This window comes from Misgurnus anguillicaudatus, chromosome 22, assembly GCF_027580225.2.
Source record: "Misgurnus anguillicaudatus chromosome 22, ASM2758022v2, whole genome shotgun sequence".
Classification (NCBI taxonomy): domain Eukaryota; kingdom Metazoa; phylum Chordata; class Actinopteri; order Cypriniformes; family Cobitidae; genus Misgurnus; species Misgurnus anguillicaudatus.
Window position 1 is genome coordinate 8008853 of NC_073358.2, and position 22238 is coordinate 8031090.

At 38.6% G+C, this 22238-nt stretch overlaps 1 protein-coding gene across 2 annotated transcripts in view; it reads left to right on the plus strand.

The window, feature by feature from the left end:
* LOC129440985 (uncharacterized) overlaps positions 1 to 22099 on the plus strand; it is a 171553-nt gene extending 149454 nt beyond the window's left edge. For both annotated transcript variants that reach the window (XM_055200631.2, XM_073860248.1), the window contains 12 exons: positions 9683 to 9752; positions 9843 to 10180; positions 10276 to 10383; positions 10540 to 10623; positions 10735 to 11246; positions 11344 to 11441; positions 11700 to 12028; positions 12116 to 12204; positions 16504 to 16688; positions 17415 to 17502; positions 19730 to 19909; positions 21774 to 22099. In XM_055200631.2, the coding sequence (XP_055056606.2) occupies positions 9715 to 9752; positions 9843 to 10180; positions 10276 to 10383; positions 10540 to 10623; positions 10735 to 11246; positions 11344 to 11441; positions 11700 to 12028; positions 12116 to 12204; positions 16504 to 16688; positions 17415 to 17502; positions 19730 to 19909; positions 21774 to 21908 (2184 nt within the window). In that variant the 5' untranslated portion in view covers positions 9683 to 9714 and the 3' untranslated portion in view covers positions 21909 to 22099. The remainder of the gene's footprint in view (positions 1 to 9682; positions 9753 to 9842; positions 10181 to 10275; positions 10384 to 10539; positions 10624 to 10734; positions 11247 to 11343; positions 11442 to 11699; positions 12029 to 12115; positions 12205 to 16503; positions 16689 to 17414; positions 17503 to 19729; positions 19910 to 21773) is intronic.
* Positions 22100 to 22238: the final 139 nt, after the last annotated feature.

The window sequence follows — 22238 nt, forward strand, 5'->3', positions numbered from 1 at the left end:
GATGAGACACCTTTTAAGGAACGACCTAGGCCAATTCATCCAAATGACAGAGAAGCTGTTAAGCAACACCTCAGGGAGCTCTTAGATGCTGGGATAATCAGAGAGTCTGAGAGCCCTTTCGCATCACCAATTGTAGTGGTTCGCAAAAAGAATGGACAAATCAGGCTTTGTATTGATTATAGAAAGCTCAACATGCGCACCATAAAAGATGCATATGCACTCCCTAACATAGAGGAGACGTTCTCTGCACTCAGTGGAGCTAGATGGTTCTCTGTCATGGATCTTAAATCAGGATATTATCAAGTCGAAGTAGCCGAAGAAGATAAACATAAAACAGCTTTCGTTTGTCCTCTAGGATTCTTTGAATTTAACCGTTTGCCTCAGGGTGTCACAAATGCACCTAGCACCTTCCAGAGGCTTATGGAGAAGTGTGTAGGAGATTTGCATTTGAATGAAGTACTCGTGTTTCTGGATGACCTCATTGTATTTTCTAAAACACTTGAAGAACATGAAGCCCGGCTCATAAAAGTGTTGACTCGTCTGAAAGAATGCGGTTTGAAGTTGTCTCCTGACAAATGTCACTTCTTCAAGTCCTCTGTCAAGTATCTGGGACATGTTGTAGATTCTGACGGAGTTCACACTGATCCAGAGAAGATCTCCGCTTTAAGAGATTGGCCTCGTCCTTCAACTAGGCGAGAGCTAAAATGTTTTCTAGGCTTTGCTGGGTACTACCGGCGGTTTGTCAAGGAATACTCAAAAATAGCAAAGCCACTAAATTGTTTGACTGCTGGGTATAGTCCTCCAAGAAAAAGAGGAAAAGTTTACAAGAGAGAGAGAACAGACACTCCTGTTAATCCCAATGCCTTCATCGGTGATCAGTGGACAGTTGAGTGTGAAAATGCGTTTAAGACCCTGATTGAGAAATTGACATCCGCCCCAATCCTTGCATTTGCAAACCCAGAACTCCCTTACATCTTGCATACGGATGCCTGCAGAGACGGACTCGGAGCGGCTCTCTATCAAGAGCAGGAGGGCAAGCTTCGTGTGATAGCATATGCCAGTAGGGGACTTTCAAAGAGTGAAAGGAACTATCCGACCCATAAGTTGGAATATTTGGCCTTGAAATGGGCTGTCTGTGAGAAGTTTAGTGATTATCTTTATGGCACTGAGTTCACGGTTCTCACAGACAATAACCCAATGACATATGTGCTGACTTCAGCAAAACTGGATGCAGCAGGACACCGTTGGCTTGCAGCATTATCCACCTACAGATTCAATATAAAGTACAGAGCTGGATCCACTAATAAAGATGCTGACGGATTGTCTCGAAGGCCGCAGAATCCACCAGAGGAGGATTATGAGTTCCTGGAAGAGGAAAAGGCAATTGGAGACTTAAAACAGCGCCTATGTGAAAAAAACTGAGGTGATCTGCCCTGAATTAATCTCTGCAGTGTGTGAACGTCATCTGCTTGTCCCTTTGAACAATGTTTCAGGGGTGTCGGAGCTTGTCGTTGCAGAATCCTTGGCTTTGAATGCGTCATCTGTCCCTGAAAGCTTCACCACTCCAGGTTACGAGACTATCCCTGGACTGACCCGTGATGAGTGGTACCAAGCTCAAAGAGAAGATTCAGCTTTGGGAACGGTAATTTCTTTTGTGGAACAAGGACAGAGACCTAATTTCCGACACACCAAGCTTGAACCTCCTGAGGTTAACCTGCTCTTGCGGGAATGGAGCCGACTTGAACTACGTGATGGAGTGTTATACCGGAAGTGGACAACCAATGGGACTGTGTTTCACCAGCTGGTTCTGCCTCAGAAGTGCAGAGAGAAAGCACTGAGCGGCATTCATGATGAGGTGGGCCATCTTGGTTACGAGCGTGCCCTTGACCTAGCTCGTACTAGATTCTTTTGGCCGAAGATGGCAAAGGATATTGAAAATAGATGTTACACCTGTGAGAGATGTTTCAGGAGGAAAGCAAGCCCTCAGAAAGCTGCTCCTATGCAATCTATACAGACCTCTTATCCCCTTGAGTTAGTTTGTATAGATTATTTGTCTCTTGAGCCTGACAACCGTGACACCAGAAATATATTGGTTATGACCGACCACTTTACCAAGTTCGCTGTAGCGGTACCGACAAAGGACCAAAAAGCAAAGACCATCGCAAAAGCATTCTGGGAAAATTTCATTGTGCATTACGGGTTCCCAAGTCGCCTCCTTAGTGACCAAGGGAAGGACTTTGAATCGCACACTATTCGAGAGCTGTGTGCCCTTATTGGAGCTGACAAAGTCAGGACTACGCCTTATCATCCACGCGGAAACCCGGTGGAGAGGTTCAATAGAACTCTGCTCAGTATGCTTGGAACCCTTGATGAAAAGGACAAATATCACTGGAGAGACTTTGTAAAACCCCTTGTACATGCGTACAATTGTACACGGAATGACACCACCGGTTATTCCCCATATGAATTAATGTTTGGGCGGCAAGCAAAGTTACCAATTGATCTTGTTTTTGGCATCAGCCCTTCAAGTGAAACACACAAAACACACTCTGAGTATGTGCAGAAGCTACGAGAGCATCTTCAAGAGAGCTATGATTTGGCTGTTGCAAACTCTCGCAAAATGAACGCAAAGAATAAAGCAAGGTTTGATTTAAAAGTCAGAGCAGCTGAACTGATGTCTGGTGACCGGGTCCTCGTGAGAAATTTGAGTGTGAGGGGGAAACACAAGCTTGCAGACCGATGGGAAAGAACTGTGCATACTGTGGTCAAGAGAATTTCGAATAGCCCTGTATACATAGTGAAGCCAGAAAAGGGTGATGGTCCGCATCGTACCCTTCACAGGGATCTTTTGTTGCCTTGTGGTTTTTTGCCTGTGAGCTCAGAAGAACAAGGTTCTGAAAAAAGTCAGACAGCTAACAGGAAGTGTGGGGTGCGAACAAGAATTAATACTGAAATGCAGGAGGGTGAAGATTATGAGGTGCTGTCCAGTGATGAGGAAGAAGGTTACTTCCAAATACCCATTCCTGAAGTGTTTACCAGAGATCCCCTTGTTACACAAGTGAATGGTGGGCCACTTACCTCTCATGCTAATTCAGAGAAAACTCCCGGGTTATTGAACCCTCATGCAGCTGAGTTCTCTCCACATGTTTCGACTATCCCAATGACAGAGTCTGTCCAGCTTATGACTGAACCTACACATGAAGAATCTGAGGGTGGTACTGAGAGTACGCCAGTCAATTTGGTTTCAGAGCCTGTTGAGAATGCCCCAGATTATATAGCCATTGAGATCCCAGAGGAGATGGTATCAGATGCAGGGGCAGAACCTCACGAATTATTCCACGGTTCAGTTGACACTGAAACCATTCCCCTCAGACGTTCAGGGAGGGAAAGACGCCCACCAAAGACATTAGAATATGAGGAAATGGGAAAGCCCATATTGCTTGCACTTACTGCTTTTTTTGATTCCCTGGGAAGCATTCTTTCAGCTAGTCTTCCTGTCAATACGCATGCAGGGACTCATGCGGTTTAGAGGGGGAGAGTGTAACCCCTTTAATTTTTATCCCAAACAAACACTTGTAAGCACTACTTTAAAAATGTGTACTGCCCCTTTAAGTGTGAGCTTGCGCAGAGAGTGCGTGCACGCTGCAAGGCAGAGTGTATGTGTAAACAGCAGGGAGAGAACGCATGCAATTTGAATTGAAAAACTGTGGAAGAGTGCTGAAGTCGAAAAGCACTTGTTGCTTTCTGTGATTGTTTACTGAGACATTCTGGTGAGTGTATTTTATGTACATGATTATTTTTTCGTCATATCGTGTTATTATTTGAGCAAAACCAGTCAGAATGTATAAATGTCAACAAAAATGTGCTTAAATTGTTAATGTGAAGAGTTAAATATGCTAAGATGAGCCATGTAGCATCACGATGCTAGTTTTGCTAATCGTGTGAAGCCTCGTGCAATGCTCATGTTGTTGTTGTTAATTTCACATGTAGAATGTACTTGCTAAAGTATAAAATGAAACTGTGCTAATTTAAATGATGTAAAAGTGTGTTAGCAGTGTCCAAACTGTTAAAAGATAAGGTTTTGTTTTATAAACTTTATCAAAGAAGGAAAAAAGGGAAAAAACATTATAGTTAAAGACATGTAATCTCTCTTTTTAGGGATGGTTTAAGTGTTATAATGTGTTGATTTAATCAATTTACAATGTATGTTGTGCAGACTGGTTTTTGGTTCCTGGACAAATTGTTGGAGGATGTGATTGACCCCTGAATCATCTGAGTGGATTCTTCTGGATATCTCTTTGTCATTTTGCCCTGTGTTTCAACTCTTCCGCTCTTGTTCTTCTGTTCTTGAGAACCTGGAGTGTTATTTCTGGGAAGCGGTAGGACTGAGACATTATTTCATACACATTGCCCGGGACTGAGGCATTTTTTTCCTTACATATTCCCCTGTATCCAAAGGAGAAGGAAAAACTGAACATTTAAATATTGGGGATATGCTTTTTGAAATACTTGGGTTATAATTGTACTGTTTATATTTGTTTCAATCTAATTGTCAATTTATTTTCATTACTTGAGTGTTTTTTGAAGTGCCAGAAGAAAAAAAAGGGGAAACCATTCACCTATATTGCCACAATATATATATTCCTGGCTAATTGTTCTTCGTGTATGCCATTGATTTTTATATATATATTTCCATTCATGGTGTTTTCACATGTTCTTTGAGAATCAGAGTACTTGACTTGATTGACACGTGCCCTAAAAGCTCCTTGAACGAACTTAGAGGAACAGACATTTAGATTTAGATAAGCCCTGAGACAGGGGTTACACTTGGAAGCTACCATACAGAGGACGCGATAACAACCAATGGTTCTGGGTTAAACCAAAGCAACATACTGTGGCCTGAGGCCCTTTGGCTTGGATGAATGGATGAATGGCACTCCATTTAGAATTCCCCAGGGCGAATAGAGCGGTCTTTCTTGGGATTCCCTCCAGTTCAGCTCCATGTGCCAGCCAGCAGGCAGCTGCTAGTGCAAGACTCTCAGTCTGTGGGTCTTACAACATTATATGTGCCGTACACATCACTGCTGCAGCGAGAACAGGCAGTCCATTGACAGAGTAAAGGCGTCAGTTTACATGTAGATTATCATTTCAATTAAGACAAAGCTGGATTCAAGACACTGTACATATATAAATCTATCTATCTGTCTGTCTGTCATAAACTATCACTGTCTGTTTGTCTGTCTATCTTTCTGTTTGTCCATCTGCCTATCATTATCTGTATGTCTGTCTATCTATTTTCCATCCCTATCTGTCTATCTTTTTATTTATCTATAGATATACACATACATACATGCGTATCTATATCCATAGCGTATTGTATGTACATACTGTCTGTCTGACAATATCAGTCTATCTGTCTGTCTGTCTATCTATTTTCTATCACACTCCATCCCTATCTATTTTTCTATCTGTTTATTACTATATACAGTGAGGATAAAAAGTATTTGAACACCCTGCTAATTTTGCAAGTTCTCCCACTTAGAAATCAAGGAGGGGTCTGAAATTGTCATCGTAGGTGCATGTCCACTGTGAGAGACATAATCTAAAAAAAATCCAGAAATCACAATGTATGATTTTTAACTATTTATTTGTATGATACAGCTGAAAATAAATATTTGAAAACCTGTCTATCAGCTAGAATTCTGATCCTCAAAAACCTGTTAGTCTGTCTTTAAAATGTCCACCTCCACTCCATTTATTATCCTAAAGTAGATGCACGTGTTTGAGGTTCTTACCTGCATAAAGACACCTGTCCACCCCATACAATCATTAAGAATCCAACTACTAACATGGCCAAAACCTGTCCAAAGACACTAGAGACAAAATTGTACACCTCCACAAGGCTGGAAAGGGCTACGGGGAAATTGCCAAGCAGCTGGTGAAAAACGGTCCACTGTTGGAGCAATCAATAGAAAATGGAAGAAGCTAAACATGACTGTCAATCTCCCTCAGACTTGGGCTCCATGCAAGATCTCACCTCGTGGGGTCTCAATGATCCTAAGAAAGGTGAGAAATCAGTTCAGAACTACACGGGAGGAGCTGGTCAATGACATGAAAAGAGCTGGGACCACTGTTTTCCAAGGTTACTGTTGGTAATACACTAAGACGTCATAGTTTGAAATCATGCATGACACGGAAGGTTCCCCTGCTTAAACCAGCACATGGCCAGGCCCGTCTTAAGTTTGCCAATGACCATTTGGATGATCCAGAGGAGTCATGGAAGAAAGTCATGTAGTCAGATGAGACCAAAATAGAACTTTTTAGTCATAATTCCGCTAAACGTGTTTGGAGGAAGTAGAATGATGAGTACCATCCCAAGAACACCATCCCTACTGTGAAGCATGGGGGTGGTAGCATCATGCTTTGGGGGTGTTTTTCTGCACATGGGACAAGGCGACTGCACTGTATTAAGGAGAGGATGACCGGGGCCATGTATTGCGAGATTTTGGGGAACAACCTCCTTTCCTCAGTTAGAGCATTGAAGATGGGTCGAGGCTGGGTCTTCCAACATGATAATGACCCGAAGCACACGGCCAAGATAACCAAGGAGTGGCTCTGTAAGAAGCATATCAAGGTTCTGCCGTTGCCTAGCCAGTCTCCAGACCTAAACCCAATAGAGAATCTTTGGAGGGAGCTCAAACTCTGTGTTTCTCAGCGACAGGCCAGAAACCTGACTGATCTAGAGAAGATCTGTGTGGAGGAGTGATGAGCCAAAATCCCTCCTGCAGTGTGTGCAAACCTGGTGAAAAACTACAGGAAACGTTTGACCTCTGTAATTGCAAACAATTCTCTGTCCATTACACTCCTTCTATCCCTCTTTCTATCGCACTCCATCCGTATCTTCTTTCTGTCTGTCTGTCTTTTTATTTATTTATCCATACATATACACATTCATACATACACACTAAATACATACATCCATGCATATCTATACCTATACAGTCTTGTATATACAGTACATACAGTATACCGATTATATCTGTCTGCCAGTCTATCTTGCTAGTCTATATAGCTGGCTTAAGTTAATAAGATATGGGCAACGCCATTATGGATGCATTAATTGTCTATGTCCAACCAGACGTTTGGTTGATACTGATGATTGTGAGACTAATAAATCATGATTTTGACATTTTACTTAGTTTTTGGAACAGAAAGATCATCTGCACAAGCACAAATGAGCCCTGCACATAACAAATGTTTTCTGTATCCTGTGGCTGAGCCCTCATAAAATATATATTTGTGAAATCTCATGTCCCTATTAAGCCAACAAAGACTTTACACTAGCCGCACCACTGGAGTGAGAGCAAACATCGCCCTTCTGTTTTAATGCACAGCCAGACGCTTTTTAACCCTCCATTAGGTAAGTGCTCTGTCAAAGAGGAAAATCCATCAGCTTTTGTTCACTAAGCCACTGAGCCGTACATGTCCGTTCAGCATTCACTCACTATATTCTGCATTACAGGCTGATACAAAAGCTTCATGTATGTTTTATGCATCATAGAAAAAATGCATTAAACTCACTGTTTTGACTTGAGAGCATGGTCTCTACAGTATGATGACACCTTGATTTCTATAAAAATTATCTGATTATTTGCTTCCATTGGATGCCTATTTTATAAGCGCAAGAACAAGGTTATTGAAGATTATAAGCAGGACGCCTTCACCACCCGCACCTGGGTTCCCATTATATGCACCTGGGCCTTTGATATCACTGTACACTGCATAAATATTACATAGTTTTGTAACCAGCCCTGTTTGAACCAGAATATCTTTATTGGTGACCAAGTCTGTGAAAAACCAACCTACGTAAAGTAAAGTCATCCAACATAATGTAAAGAACATTCTGTTAAGAAATATATAACCGTAATATCTTTAATATTGTAGAGTGTAATGTCACGTCAACGATTGAAATTAAACATTGATTCTCCTAATCTCAAAATTAGATTATGAGACTTTAGCATGGATTTTAGAGCTTGTACTTGACTTAAACTAAATGTACACTGCTGAAAAAAAAACAATAAAACCTTTACAGAAATTCCTAATTGTTTCCATTAAAATACCAATAGCAAGAAATGTTTCGGGACATTTCCCATTAAGATTTAATAACCCCACCAATAGAACCCAACACATACCAGGAGAGACCAACAGAGACCCATAGAGACCATTATAGTTTCCAATACAACCACTAAAATTCCATTAAAACCAATAAATCCAATAGAATTTCTGTGATTGTGTCTATTATTTTTAGCAGGGTATATTTGTTATAAAAAACAGACACTAGGAATTATATTGTTTATAAGTAAAGATCACTTGATTTGAAATCACCCTAATATTCTCAATCAGCCCCTGATTGAGAAACGCTGTGGTAAATAGGCTACTATGCCTTTACTATAGTATTTTGTTTATTGTGGGTTGAATTATTGTTATGGTGTATTTATTACATTGAATGTCACAATGGTTAAACTGAATGTTTAAAAACAATGTCATTTTGCCGGTGTCGCTCGTCGCGCGCTATTGTGTTTACGTTGCGCTTTTGTTACCAGGAGAATGAATGTCAACAGAGTTACTGATAGCTTGCGTGTTCACCTCACAATGCGTCGTTTGCTATGAAGGTATGATTTCAGGCTATTAAAAAGTTAGCAACTAGTTTTCTTTTACACATCAAAACTAGGAAACTTTAGAATACTTTAGTATTTATTGTAAACTAGTTTACCATAATTATAGACATTCATATGCTAGATGCTGTAGTCTTTTTAACCTCACTATATTTAATAGTAGGGTACTAAATTATTAACTACAATTTAAAGTTTAATAAATGAATGAATAAGAAAGTTAATTGTGTACTACAATTTACTAGAGGAAAAACTACAGTGTACTACAGTAGACTTCTTTTTATGTATGTATTGTATTGTGTAAAAGTCATGGTCTATCTGTTTATCTATCTGTCCGTCCGTCCATCTATCTATCTATCCATCTATCCATCTATCTATCTATCTATCTATCCATCTATCCATCTATCTATCCATCTATCCATCTATCTATCTATCTATCCATCTATCCATCTATCCATCTATCTATCTACTTATCTATCTATCTATCTATCTATCTATCTATCTATCTATCTATCTATCTATCTATCTATCTATCTATCTATCTATCTATCTATCTATCTATCTATCTATCTATCTATCTATCTATCTATCTATCTATCTATCTCTGTCTGGCTGCCTATCTATCTATCTATCTGTCTGTCTGTCTGTCTGGCGGCCTTTCTGTCTGTCTGTCTGTCTGTCTGGCGGCCTATCTGTCTGTCTGTCTGTCTGTCTGTCTATCTATCTATCTATCTATCTATCTATCTATCTATCTATCTATCTATCTATCTATCTATCTATCTATCTATCTATCTATCTATCTATCTATCTATCTATCTATCTATCTATCTATCTATCTATCTATCTATCTATCTATCTATCTACATACCTACTTACCTATATATCTGTTTGGCTTCAAAAATCAATTTTACCTTCAAAGGAATTTTCATTATCTAATATAGGAAGCCATTATAGGTATCATGTTAATTTATGTACTATAATGCATTTATGAATGGCTTTCTTTTCAAAAGCACTTGTGCATGCCAAAAAATCCATCACAGGCATGGAGGTGTCAAGTTCTTTCGATGTTTCCCATTACAGGTAAATGTTTGGTCTTCATTATTGAATTACCTTTACAGCATCCTGATGATTTTAAATAAATGGTCTAAATCATAATTTCCACCCATTTAGGATCAGATCAGAACGCGGCTCATCCACCGTGCGGTATCCAGCATATACTTTCCTACCGGATTCTTCAAATGTATCTGAACCAGCTAGATCGTTGCTAAAGAGATCCAACACGAATGCATCGAAACCTCCCCTTCTGCAGGCCATGACTCATTCCCAAACATTTCCACAAGATGACACTCTTTCTCCAAAATTAGATTCAGATCCAGCATCTAAAGCCTTACACAGTATCCGACTGAAGATTCAACAACAGAAGATATGGGGAGAGACTCTGACCTCATCATCTGAGATCAAGCATCCAAAACATCTTACTAGAAAAGTTTGCAGGGTGCCAAGCAAAGGTCGGTAATGTTATTGAGCATTATGTGTAATCCACAAAAAGAAGACTGTGTAAAATTAAGTTACCTGGTAATTTTGGTGTAATCTCTTTTGGTAGAAGCGAAAACAGCACCGAGTACAGGTGGAGTAATCAGATTAACTGTACAGAAACATGCCGTAAGCTCTGTTTCAACCAATGCGTGCCACCAAAGATCTGCTCACTTGGGTAAGACTCTTATGAAACATGCAAAACAATTTCATGTAATGCTTTCTGACCCAAAATTCAATCTTGGTTCAATGTTCCAGATAATGAGGTTGCAGAAGTTTGGTTACACAATAAAAAACCTTTTTTGCCTTTATGTTTGAATGCATGTATATATAGCGGAGCAGTCAACATACATATCTGCTTGGAAAAACGTCCAGGGTCTCGTGAAACAAATGCTGAATTCACAGAGCAGCATAAAGGGTAAGCCGCTTATGCATGTGCACAAACTCAGCATGCTTATATTACAATTAATATTCTTTTATAATTTACCTAAAGTTCCCTAATGAACTCCTAAATGCATTGTCTTGGCAGATAAGAGCGAATGCTTATACAAGAAGGCACCACCACAACAATGTGCTGTTTCGAAAGCTCGGCGACATGGAGGATACGAACAAAGAAAGAAGGAGAATTCAGCTTCCATGAAAGCTCAAGATCAGTCTCGTTCAATCTCACGTTGTCCATCCGGCAGTGCAGCATCTTCACGTCCCACCCAAGCTGTTCAGCTGAAAAACAGAAATGAATACTGCACCAAAGCCTCACAAAATTCAACTCTGAAGTTCTTTACTGAAAGTCACCATCATGAAAATATGAATACATTAGTCTTTAAAGATAATGAAAATGATGCGAAATCAAACAACAATCCTGTTCAGGAGGTGCGTGAATGTATGCGTCACCAGGCCGTCGAGAGGAAAAGGAAGGTGTTGAAGATGAAGAAGGAAACAGAGAGAGAAGATGAGAAGAGTCCAAGGAATATGCATGAGGTCTTTAGGAAACAAAGAGAAGCCCTGCATAAGGCAAATAAAGAACAGACACAAGAATATAAGGTGTTACACACTTACTGCTCTAACTTTGACTTTTTTTTAAAACCTTTACTACCTGTATAATGTTACAGTAATGGGATATAAATGTGTGTTTACACAGCACAGACGCAGTTCAGATGAGGAGAGATGTCCTCGAGTTCCTGATGCAGCTGAAGAACAAATGCCTGCGTTTGATAGACAGAACCAAAGTGTTTTAGTGTGAGTCAGCAGAGGCTTTTCCCTTCCTCTAGAGGGCAGTGTTGAGTCAAGGATTGAGTAACATGTAAATACAAACATGCACAGTAGAGTGATAAAGTCTGCAGATCTGGGATTTAAAATTGCAAATAAAGTGTAGATCAAATAAAAGTTATGAGGTTAAAGGAAGAATAAACAAAATAATTCATGAGACAAACACGGTAAATTCATTAAAAAAATAATTCGTGTCTCAAACACTTGCATGCCTCTTTGAACCAGCAGAGCTGAACAGGTTGACCACGGTTCAGTCACACGGGATGAAACTGGCAGTCCTGTGAGCGCAGCTGTTAAAGGCGAGACTCAAAACAGGATGGCAGCTCAGAGACACCGAGCGGAGGCTCTCAAAAAGACAATTGCTGCTCTAGATACACGTTTGGATGATGAGGGAGCCTGCTTGGGAATCACAGCTCTGATACAGACACGACCTGCTGGACAGGGCATCTGTAAAGCCAATTCAAGAGAAAGTTTGTCTGATTCGTCAGATAGAGATACAGACCTCAGACGCAAAGGAGTGTCTGTAGGAAATGAGATCAAAGACGAAACGGGTGTTGGTATGTGCACTAGAGGTTAATATTTTAAAAGAATATATAAAGCAGTACATCTTTGTCAGAAATACAGTATATGTGTGTGTTTTGCAGAGAGAGAGTTTAAGCAACAGATTTATCAGACAGCAACAGCGCAGGAGGAGCAAAGTGAGGACAGTGAGAGTACTGACTCTTCCAGTAAGGTGATGCACTGTTTGGAAAAACTGCATTGGTGAAACAGCATTCAATAGGAATAATTTAGCCAAATTATAAGGAATTTCTGTTTTTGAGAGATAAAAAGAGAAATGTTGAAGAACTGGCCACTCTTTTCAGTCAAAGTAAATGAGGATCTGGGCATTCGAGATACAAAATATCAAAAAGCACTATGAGACTGTAAACAAAAGCAGCCAATATGACTTGTGTGTTATATTCAAATTTAAAGGGATACTTCACCGATTTAGCATTCAGCTTTGTATCTGTAGAAACCCGGCAGTATTACTGAATGACCATGTTTCCCTCCATCATTTCCCCCTGAGAGGAGAGATATCTGCATTTTGGTTCTGCAAAAAAGTCCTCCGATGATGCAAAAATCGTCATATTACATCATCAGAGGACTTTTTTGCAGAACCAAAATGCAGATATCTCTCCTCTCAGGGGGAAATGAGGGAGGGAAACATGGTCATTCAGTAATACTGCCGGGTTTCTACAGATACAAAGCTGAATGCTAAATCGGTGAAGTATCCCTTTAAGTACTTATATACTCATATTTGTCATATTCATATTTAGACTTGTTATTGACAATTGATTACCTCTTTTTGAAATCTTATAGTGCACAAGTCATGTGGTCTATATTTGTAACTTTTCTTAGATGTTTTGGTCTGACGGCACCAGTCCTCATTCTTTTACATTCATGATAAAGTGACAATCATGAGAGCTTGGAACAAAATGAATAAATTAGAGATGCACCGATACAAATATTTTCTAAGCGATATTATAACCAATTATTAGAGGTGATGTCTGCCAATAACCGAGTATTAGAAGTGATTTCTGCCGATATTGATAACTGATTATTAGATGTAATGTCTGCTGATACCGATAACCAATTATTAGAAGTGATTTCTGCCGGTATTGATAACCGATTATTAGAAGTGATGTCTGCTGATAACCGATAACCGATTATTAGAAGTGATGTCTGCTAATACTGATAGCCAATTATTAGAAGTGATGTCTGCTGATAACCGATTATTAGAAGTGATGTCTGACTATACTGATAGATGATTATTAGAAGTGATGTCGGCAAATACTGATAGACAATTATTAGAAGTGATGTCTGCCAATACTGATAGCCAATTATTAGAAGTGATGTCTGCTGATAACCGATAACCGATTATTAGAAGTGATGTCTGCCAATACTGATAGCCAATTATTAGAAGTTATGTCTGCTGATACTGATAGATGATTATTAGAGGTGATATCTGCCGATACCGATAACTGATTAAGTGATGTCTGCCAATACTGATAGCCAATTATTAGAAGTGATGTCTGCTGATAAACGATTATTAGAAGTGATGACTGCCGAAATTGATAACTGATTATTAGAAGTGATGTCTGCCTATACTGATAGATGATTATTAGAGGTGATGTCTGCCGATACCGATAACTGATTATTAAAAGTGATGTCTGCCAATACTGATAGCCAATTATTAGAAGTGATGTCTGCTGATAAACGATTATTAGAAGTGATGACTGCCGATATTGATAACTGATTATTAGAAGTGATGTCTGCAAATACTGATAGCCAATTATTAGAAGTGATGTCTGCCTATACTGATAGATGATTATTAGAGGTGATGTCTGCCGATACCGATAACTGATTATTAAAAGTGATGTCTGCCAATACTGATAGCCAATTATTAGAAGTTATGTCTGCCGATACTGATAGATTTTTATGAGAGGTGATGTCTGCCGATACCGATAATCGATTATTAGAAGTGATGTCTGCCAATACTGATAGCCAATTATTACAAGTGATGTCTGCTGATAACCGATTATTACAAGTGATGTCTGCAGATACTGATAGATGATTATTAGAGGTTATGTCTGCCGATACTGATAACTGATTATTAGAAGTTATGTCTGCCAATACTGATAGCCAATTATTAGAAGTTATGTCTGCTGATATCAATAGCCGATTTTAAGAAGTGATGTCTGCCGATACTGAAAGCCAATTATTAGAAGTGAGGTCTGCTGATACTGATTACTAGAAGTGGTGTCTGCCTATATTGAAAGCCGATTATTTTACGTGATCTCTGCTAATACGATAACCTATTATTGGAAGTAATGTCTGCCGATACCAATAGCCAATTATTTGCAGTGATTTCTTCCGATACTGATAGCCGATTATTAAAAGCAATGTCTGCCAATACAATAGGTGATTATTAGCAGTGATGTCTGATGATACCGATAGCAGCTTATTTGAAGTGATGTTTACAGAGAGCGATAACCGATTATTAGAAGTGATGTCTGCTGATATCAATAGTCGGTTATTAGAAATGTCTGCCGATACTGAAAGCCAATTATTAGACGTGAGGTCTGCCGATTATTAGAAGTGATGTCTGCCGATGTTGAAAGCCGATTATTAGAAGTTATGTCTGGCGATACCAATAGCTGATTATTTGCAGTGATTTCTTCCGATACTGATAGACGATTATTAAAAGTAATGTCTGCCGATACAATAGATGATAATTATAAGTGATGACTGACGATGCGATAGCCGGTAATTTGAAGTGATGTTTGCGGAGAGCTATAACCGATTATTAGAGGTAAAGTATGCTGATATTGAAAGCTGATTATTTGAAGTGATCTCTGTTGATATCAATAAACTATTAATAAAAGTTATGTCTGCCGATACTGATAACCGGTTATTAGAAGTGATGTCTGCCAATACCGGTAACCTATTATTAGAAGTGGTGTCTGCCGATACCAATAGCAGATTATTAGCAGTGATTTCTGCCAATACCGATAGCCAATTATTAGAAATGATGTCTGCCAATTATTAGAAGTGATGTCTGCCGATACAGTTAGCCGATTATTAGAAATGTCTGCTGATACTGAAAGCCAATTATTTGCAGTGATTCTTCCGATACTGATAGCCGATTATTAAAAGCAATGTCTGCCAATACAATAAGCGATTATTAGCAGTGATGTCTGACGATACCAATAGCTGCTTATTTGTAGTGATGTTTACCGAGAGCGATAACTGATTATTAGAAGTGATGTCTGCTGATATCAATAGCCGATTATTAGAAATGTCTGCCAATACTGAAAGCCAATTATTTGCAATGATTTCTTCCGATTATTAGAAGTGATGTCTGCCGATGTTGAAAGACGATTATTAGAAGTGATGTCTGCCAATACCAGTTATTAAAACGGTGTCTGTCGATACCGATAACTTATTATTATATTATTATTATATTATTATAATTATTATTATATGTCTACCGATACCGATAGTTTGGTGTTTTTAACTTTTATACTTTGGTTTACAGTAATGATATATCATGACACAATTTTGTAAAAAATTCAAATAAAAACTTTATTCTCTCTATTTCAACAACTTTCAAAGTAAATGGTCTTACTTATAAACAAACCTGTTACTCAAATGAAGATTTTTTACTTACATGAACGAAATTCTGAATATTAGAATAGTATTTCTGGTGCATTCCTGCCCCTTTTTAATTGACAGGAATAATCAGGCGGCTATTTTAAAATTATCAGCTGTTAATTTTCAACATGCCGATTATTGGCTGATATATCGGTGCATTTCTAGAATAAATTATGACAGGTTTTTTGTGTTAACTATTCTTTAAATTAATTGACCTTAAAATGCATATGTCCATGACTTAATATTCTCTTTATCTTTTCCACAGCTTACATGTTCAAATGTTACACTAAAATAAATGTACCATGTTAAATTTGATAAAAACAGGTGGATGTTAATTTGGATATCATGGTTTTTAAACATTTGGTAGTACAATGTCCTTAAAATACCATGGGATTATATGTGACCCTGGACCACAAAACCAGTCAAAAGTAGCATGGGTATATTTGTAGCAACAATACATTATATGGGTCAAAATTATCAATTTTTTAAGCCAAAAATCATTAGGATATTATGTAAAAAATCATGTTCCATGAATATATTTATACTGTAAACTTTTTCTTTGAGTGGATGCAGTTGCTAAAGGCCTAACAAACCATACATCAATAGCAAACTTATTTCAATTTTTAAAAAATACCCTTATGACTGTTTTTGTGGTCCAGGGTCAAATATAATACTATAATTTTACTATGTTTCAACCGTAGCACTTTCAGTAAACACAGCCTCTATGTGGTGCAAAGCTACAAATTGCAAATGTGCACTTAAGGTCATATGAAGCGACTGTATGTCAAAGTATTGAGCGCACATTTATGTCTGGCTCCTGTATTAATGGGATTTGTAGTGGAGTGAGCTGAGTGAGTTGTACAGCCAGCAGATCCATAGTCACCTTTCACTGGCCCAGAGCCAGCAGTTTCTCAGAGAGGAAGAGCTGAGGGCACGACAGTACAGCGCCCTATTCAGGCTCAGAGAGAAAGCGCTTTGGGAAAAGACCCAAGCTGAACTTGAATGGCTAGAGCATTGCATAAGGTAAGCGGTGTAGGATTTCCATCACATATCTATATCATCTTAAAGTCTTTGTGGAGTCATTTCAGAGAATTGTTTGTAAACACATTATAAATGTATTGGCAAAAACGTTGCAAAAACTGAATTATGTATTATGTTGTACTCAATTGTTTCACTGTTAAAAAGTTTTTCTGTGTTCAGCATTATTTGGGTGGGGCTAAACTGGTGGCTCAGTGATGCACTGGAGCCATTGAGCATGGCCCCGCCCTTACCACAAAGCTCAACTGGGTGCTCGGCCAAAAAACAGGTGGAAAAATATTTATATGCAAAGTCGGCAACACCAAAGCTCCAAAAGTATCTAAAGTTTATTATTAAAAAAGTTATCGCCTAGCATTTGTAGTGACGTTTCGAGCACACAGGCCCGCCCCTAAAACAATCATGAGCATTCATTCATAGCAATATATGAAAGTTGAGAAAGACGGCAGCTTTCCATCAAGTGGGAGTGACATTTAAATTTGTCTGGGTCAAATATCACATTTCTGTGGTATCACAAACTGAGAACATGGAGTTTAAATTTGCATCATCATTGTATTACATTAAGTTTATGCAACTATATTTGTGTGACCAATGATTTTGGTTAATGCTGAATAGTAAATGGGGAACTTACTTATTTAATAATATATAATTGCTGTTATTGTTGCATTTATATGTAAACCGTTTTTATTATCAGTGACATGTTATGTTATTCAGGCATGGAGCAGCACCAGATGATGATTTTGCCTTGGCTGAACACAGACGTAAGCAAGAAGCAGTTGTCCACCGATTCCGACAAGAACAGGTGACTTTGTGAAAATAGCCCTTTGAAACATAGTGAGAACTACTTTATAAATGAACAGCTGAATTTAAACGTCAAGCTATGATATGAACTGCCACAACTGCAGTATACTGTTTATCAGCTCAAATTGCTGGTTAAGCTAGTTAAAGGAATAAGCTTAGCATAGTCCATTGAATCTGATTAGACCATTAGCACCGCGCTCAAACATAACCAAAGAGTTTCAATATTTTTCCTATTTAATACTTGACTCTTCTGTAGTTAAATCATGTACTAAGACCAACGTAAAATTAAAAGTTGCGATTTTCTTGGCTGATTTGGCTAGGAACTATACTCTCATTCCGGCGCTACTCATTCGGGCGCTGTGTAATATCATTGCGCCTGCTGCAGCCATGGTACGGCAGCAAATTCCTTGATTATTACGCCAGAATGAGAATATAGTTTCTAGCCATATGGACCTAGAAAATCGCAATTTTTTATTTTACGTTGGTCTTAGTTTACGATATAACTACTAGGGGTGGCACGGTTCACAAAACCCTCGGTTCGGTTCGTATCACGGTTCTATGGCCACGGTTCTCGGTTCAGTACGGTTCTTGTTGTTATTTTTTCTTTTACTTTTTAACACTCCAGAAATGTATTATCTTATTAATGTATTAATTATCCATAATTTAGGATACAGTATTAAAAAAGTTATATCATGTAATCATGCACAAACTGAATTTGACTTTAAGCACATTATTGGGACCATCTCTGAGAAATGCCAGGTGAGATTTTGATACAGCAAGAGGGAAGACATTGATGATTTCAACATGCTTTTCATTTATTTGGCAAAAAAGAGAATGTGTATTGCCATCTACATGAACTTATGTGCCTTTTTAGCACACAAAAATAACTTGCATTTATCAAAATGCCTACTTCTGTGTAGCTCTAAGATTTATTACTGAGAGGCTGCTTAAATACTGCAGAGAGTATATGTGGATGAGAGAGAAACATAACGTTTATACCTGTTATATTAAATAGGTCTCTTTTGTCTACTTTTGACTACTTCTGTCCTGATTACTTTAAGGGGCAGTTTATGAAATAAGATCGCGCAACTTTCACACGCTAGCAAAATGAAACTACGCGGAAATCAGCCGCTTTCGTTTTATCAATGAAAGGCTAAAAATAGCGCTGAATACGAAAAGACGTAAAACAGTGTTCATTACCTCAGATTATATAAATGGTCAGAGAGAAGGCTGTCGCGTGTGGTTGTATCTATTGTTTTATTTCCGCTGTCATCATAGGTAACATAAAATAAAAAATGTTTCCACACACCAAACTTATACGACACTGGGGCATCCTCCAACTCCGGGCAGACTTCCATTTCTCTCCCTCTTGCCATTTCTACATGTAACATGACCGGCAGCACTCACTCTCCACACCAGTCACCTCTTCTTTCGCGCTATTCGCGAAAGGGAAACACGCTATCTGGGGTCACATACAGGGCATGAGGCTACATTGCGCATGCCATGAACCGTTGAACCGTACGGCACACACGCGCTCCGAACCGAGACAAGCGAACCGAACGGTTCGGATTTTTTTCATGAACCGTGCCACCCCTAATAACTACAGAAGAGTCAAGTTTTAAATAGGATAAATTTTGAAAAAATGTTGGTCATTTTTAGCGTGATGCTAATGGTCTAATCAGATTCAATGAATTATGCTAAGCTATGCTAAAAGTGGTACAGCCAGATGCGGAGATCCGATTTGATTCCAAAACTGTAAAAATCAAGTGTTAAACTCTAGGGGAGCTGGAAAATAAGCATTTTTTTTTTTTAAAGTGGAGTGTCCCTTTAAGTAGCACTGCAATATTTGTAGCAATAGCCAACAATATATCGTATGGGTCAAAATTTTCGAATTTTTTAATACTAAAAATCATTAGGATATTAATTAGAGATCATTTCCATGAAGATATTTTGTAAACCTACTGTGCATTTATATAAAAAAAAATTTATCATTAGTAATATCTGTTGCTTAAGACTTTAAAGGTGACTTTCTCAAGATTTTTTGCACCCTCAGATTCCACATTTTCAAGTAGTTTTATCTTGGCCAAATATTGTCCTTTCCTGACAAACCATACATCAATGAAAAGCTTTAAAAAGCATGCAGTGGAAATACACAAAATAAAAATTGTATAATATGCTCAGTTACAGAACAGTTTGTAATACATTTATTTTATATTTATTGCTAACAGGCAGAGATTCATCATTGGCGAAACATTTACAGATCAGGCCGACAACAGAGACAATTGTTACTTCACCATCAGAGAGACATTCTTAAAATCAAGAAGTCGACGGTTCACTTCAAACAAGTATTGCAAGAACAGAGCGTGCCAAAGAAATCCCACAACCTTAGGAGAGACAACACTGCAACGGTATACCCACATCTCACCAAATCTCTCTTGTTTCTTCAGTGATACTAAACTGTCATCACAGGGTTGCCAGATTTTCACAGCAAAAACTGACCTATTTTTACTTAAACTAGCCCAAAACCAGCCCAGTCGAGTTTTCCAATCTGCATTTTTGGCAGGGTTCATCTAAAAGTTGCATTCCCGGGGCTAAATATGGCATTATTAGGGTCGCTGCAACCCACGGACATAAAAAAATTGCCCGCAGCAACAGTGTTAAAGTAGCCCAATTCTGCTAGAAAATTGCGGACTTGGCAACCCTGCATCACACCCTCATACTCAGACTTATATTAATGCCAATGTCAACATTAAACACTATTTGCATTGTTGGTAAAATAAACGGGAACAGAAGGCGGGGCTTTACTTTATCGATTATGAATTAGCTGGACTGACCTACAGTTCATGTAATCTAGTCTGTTAAAACCCAGCTAAAGTCATTATTTGAGATTTACTTCTACATAAAATCATCCTACATTCTGTGAAAATAAATATAACCTTGATGTCTTTAAAGGGACATTCCACGTTTTTTTTTGAAAATATGCTCATTTTCTAGCTCCCCTAGAGTTAAACATTTGATTCTTACCGTTTTGGAATCCATTCAGCTGATCTCCGGGTCTGGCGCTAGCACTTTTAGTATAGCTTAGCACAATCCATTGAATCTGATTAGACCATTAGCATCACGCTACAAAATAACCAAAGAGTTTTGATATTTTTCCTATTTAAAACTTGACTCTTCTGTAGTTACATCAGGTACTAAGACTGACAGAAAATTAGAAGTTGTACACGAGTCAAGTTTTAAATAGGAAAAATATTGAAACTCTTTGGTTATTTTTAGCGCAATGCTAATGGTCTAATCAAATTCAATGGAGTATGCTAAGCTATTCTAAAAGTGCTAGCGCAAAACCTGAAGATCAGCTGAATGAATTTCAAAACGGTAAGAATCAAATGTTTAACTCTAGGGGAGCTGGACAATGACCATATTTAAAAAAAAAATGGAATGTCCCTTTAATATTGAAGAGCCATGTCAAAGATGTTAAAGTTTAAATGTAGGGTCAATAAATCATTTATTTCAATATTATAAATGAAAATTTGAGTACTGTATCTTGAAATCTATCATTTACAGTAATAAACACGCATATGACCTATTTTAGTCATGGCAGACTATTTTAATGCTTCCAACCAGTGGCGCTCGGTGACTTCTCTTCCGAGAGGCGCAAATTCAAAATATGTGTTCGGAGTATCATGTGTGTTGCTCATCATGTCAAAACATGTGTTCATTGCATCATGTGAACCATGTGCATCATGCATCATGTCAAAATATGTGACTGCTGCATACACGTTGAAAGGGTTTAAGATAAAATAGACGCTCACGTTGAGATTAAGCAAGTATCTGGCAAATGCGAGCGTCTCTTTTATCATAAACCTTTTCGATGCGTGTGCAGCAGGCTCGTATTTTGACAAGACTCATGATCCACATGGTTCACATGACGCAACAAACACATATTTTGGCATGACGAGCCACACATGGGTTACGAGCTTCGTATTGTGCGTCCTTGAAAAAGAAGTCACCGGCCGCCACTGCTTCCAACGCCAGACATGGTCACAAATGCAAGTAGAGGGATTGAAAGGGTTAAAAGTAAATCTTGGTTACTCACTTTATAAGCGAAAAGGTGTTTCAGCAAGTTTAATTGAATTTTTATGGAAGACTGTGAAGTCGAAAGCTTTATTTCAGCACAGAGAACCCTTGAATGTGCAATATTACCCATAATGCTCAGATGTCACATTAAGCTGCTAAGAAAATCCTACTGATCTTCATGCTTATATTTTGCAGGATGAAGAAAGTGTTATGCAGCCTGGGATTATGCCAGATGCCAGAGGCGCCTATAAAGCATCCGGAGAGGATGGGAGGCGAGTGCGATTGCTATTATTCTATTATCTATTCTCATACAGTAACACGCAAGAGTAATAGGATGTTTAGCTCACGTATACAGTAAGCAGAGGCGCATTTTGTGACGAGTACCACCTTGAGGCTTTCTTAAAGAGGAAATACTGCAGTGCACCACTTACTGTCTACCAAATCTGTGATGTATGACACACGACTGAGCAGAGCGTGTGCACATCATAGGCTTGTTATCTACAGTCTCGACTGTATCTGTCTCGGTTACAATGCACCACTCAGAGTAATTACCCTTTGAGAGAGAGAAACGGAAGGATGCTGGGGAGATAGAGTGATAGAGAGGGCGAGAGACACACAGAGACAGAGAGAGAGAGAGAGGAGGAAGGGGGGCTCTATGGG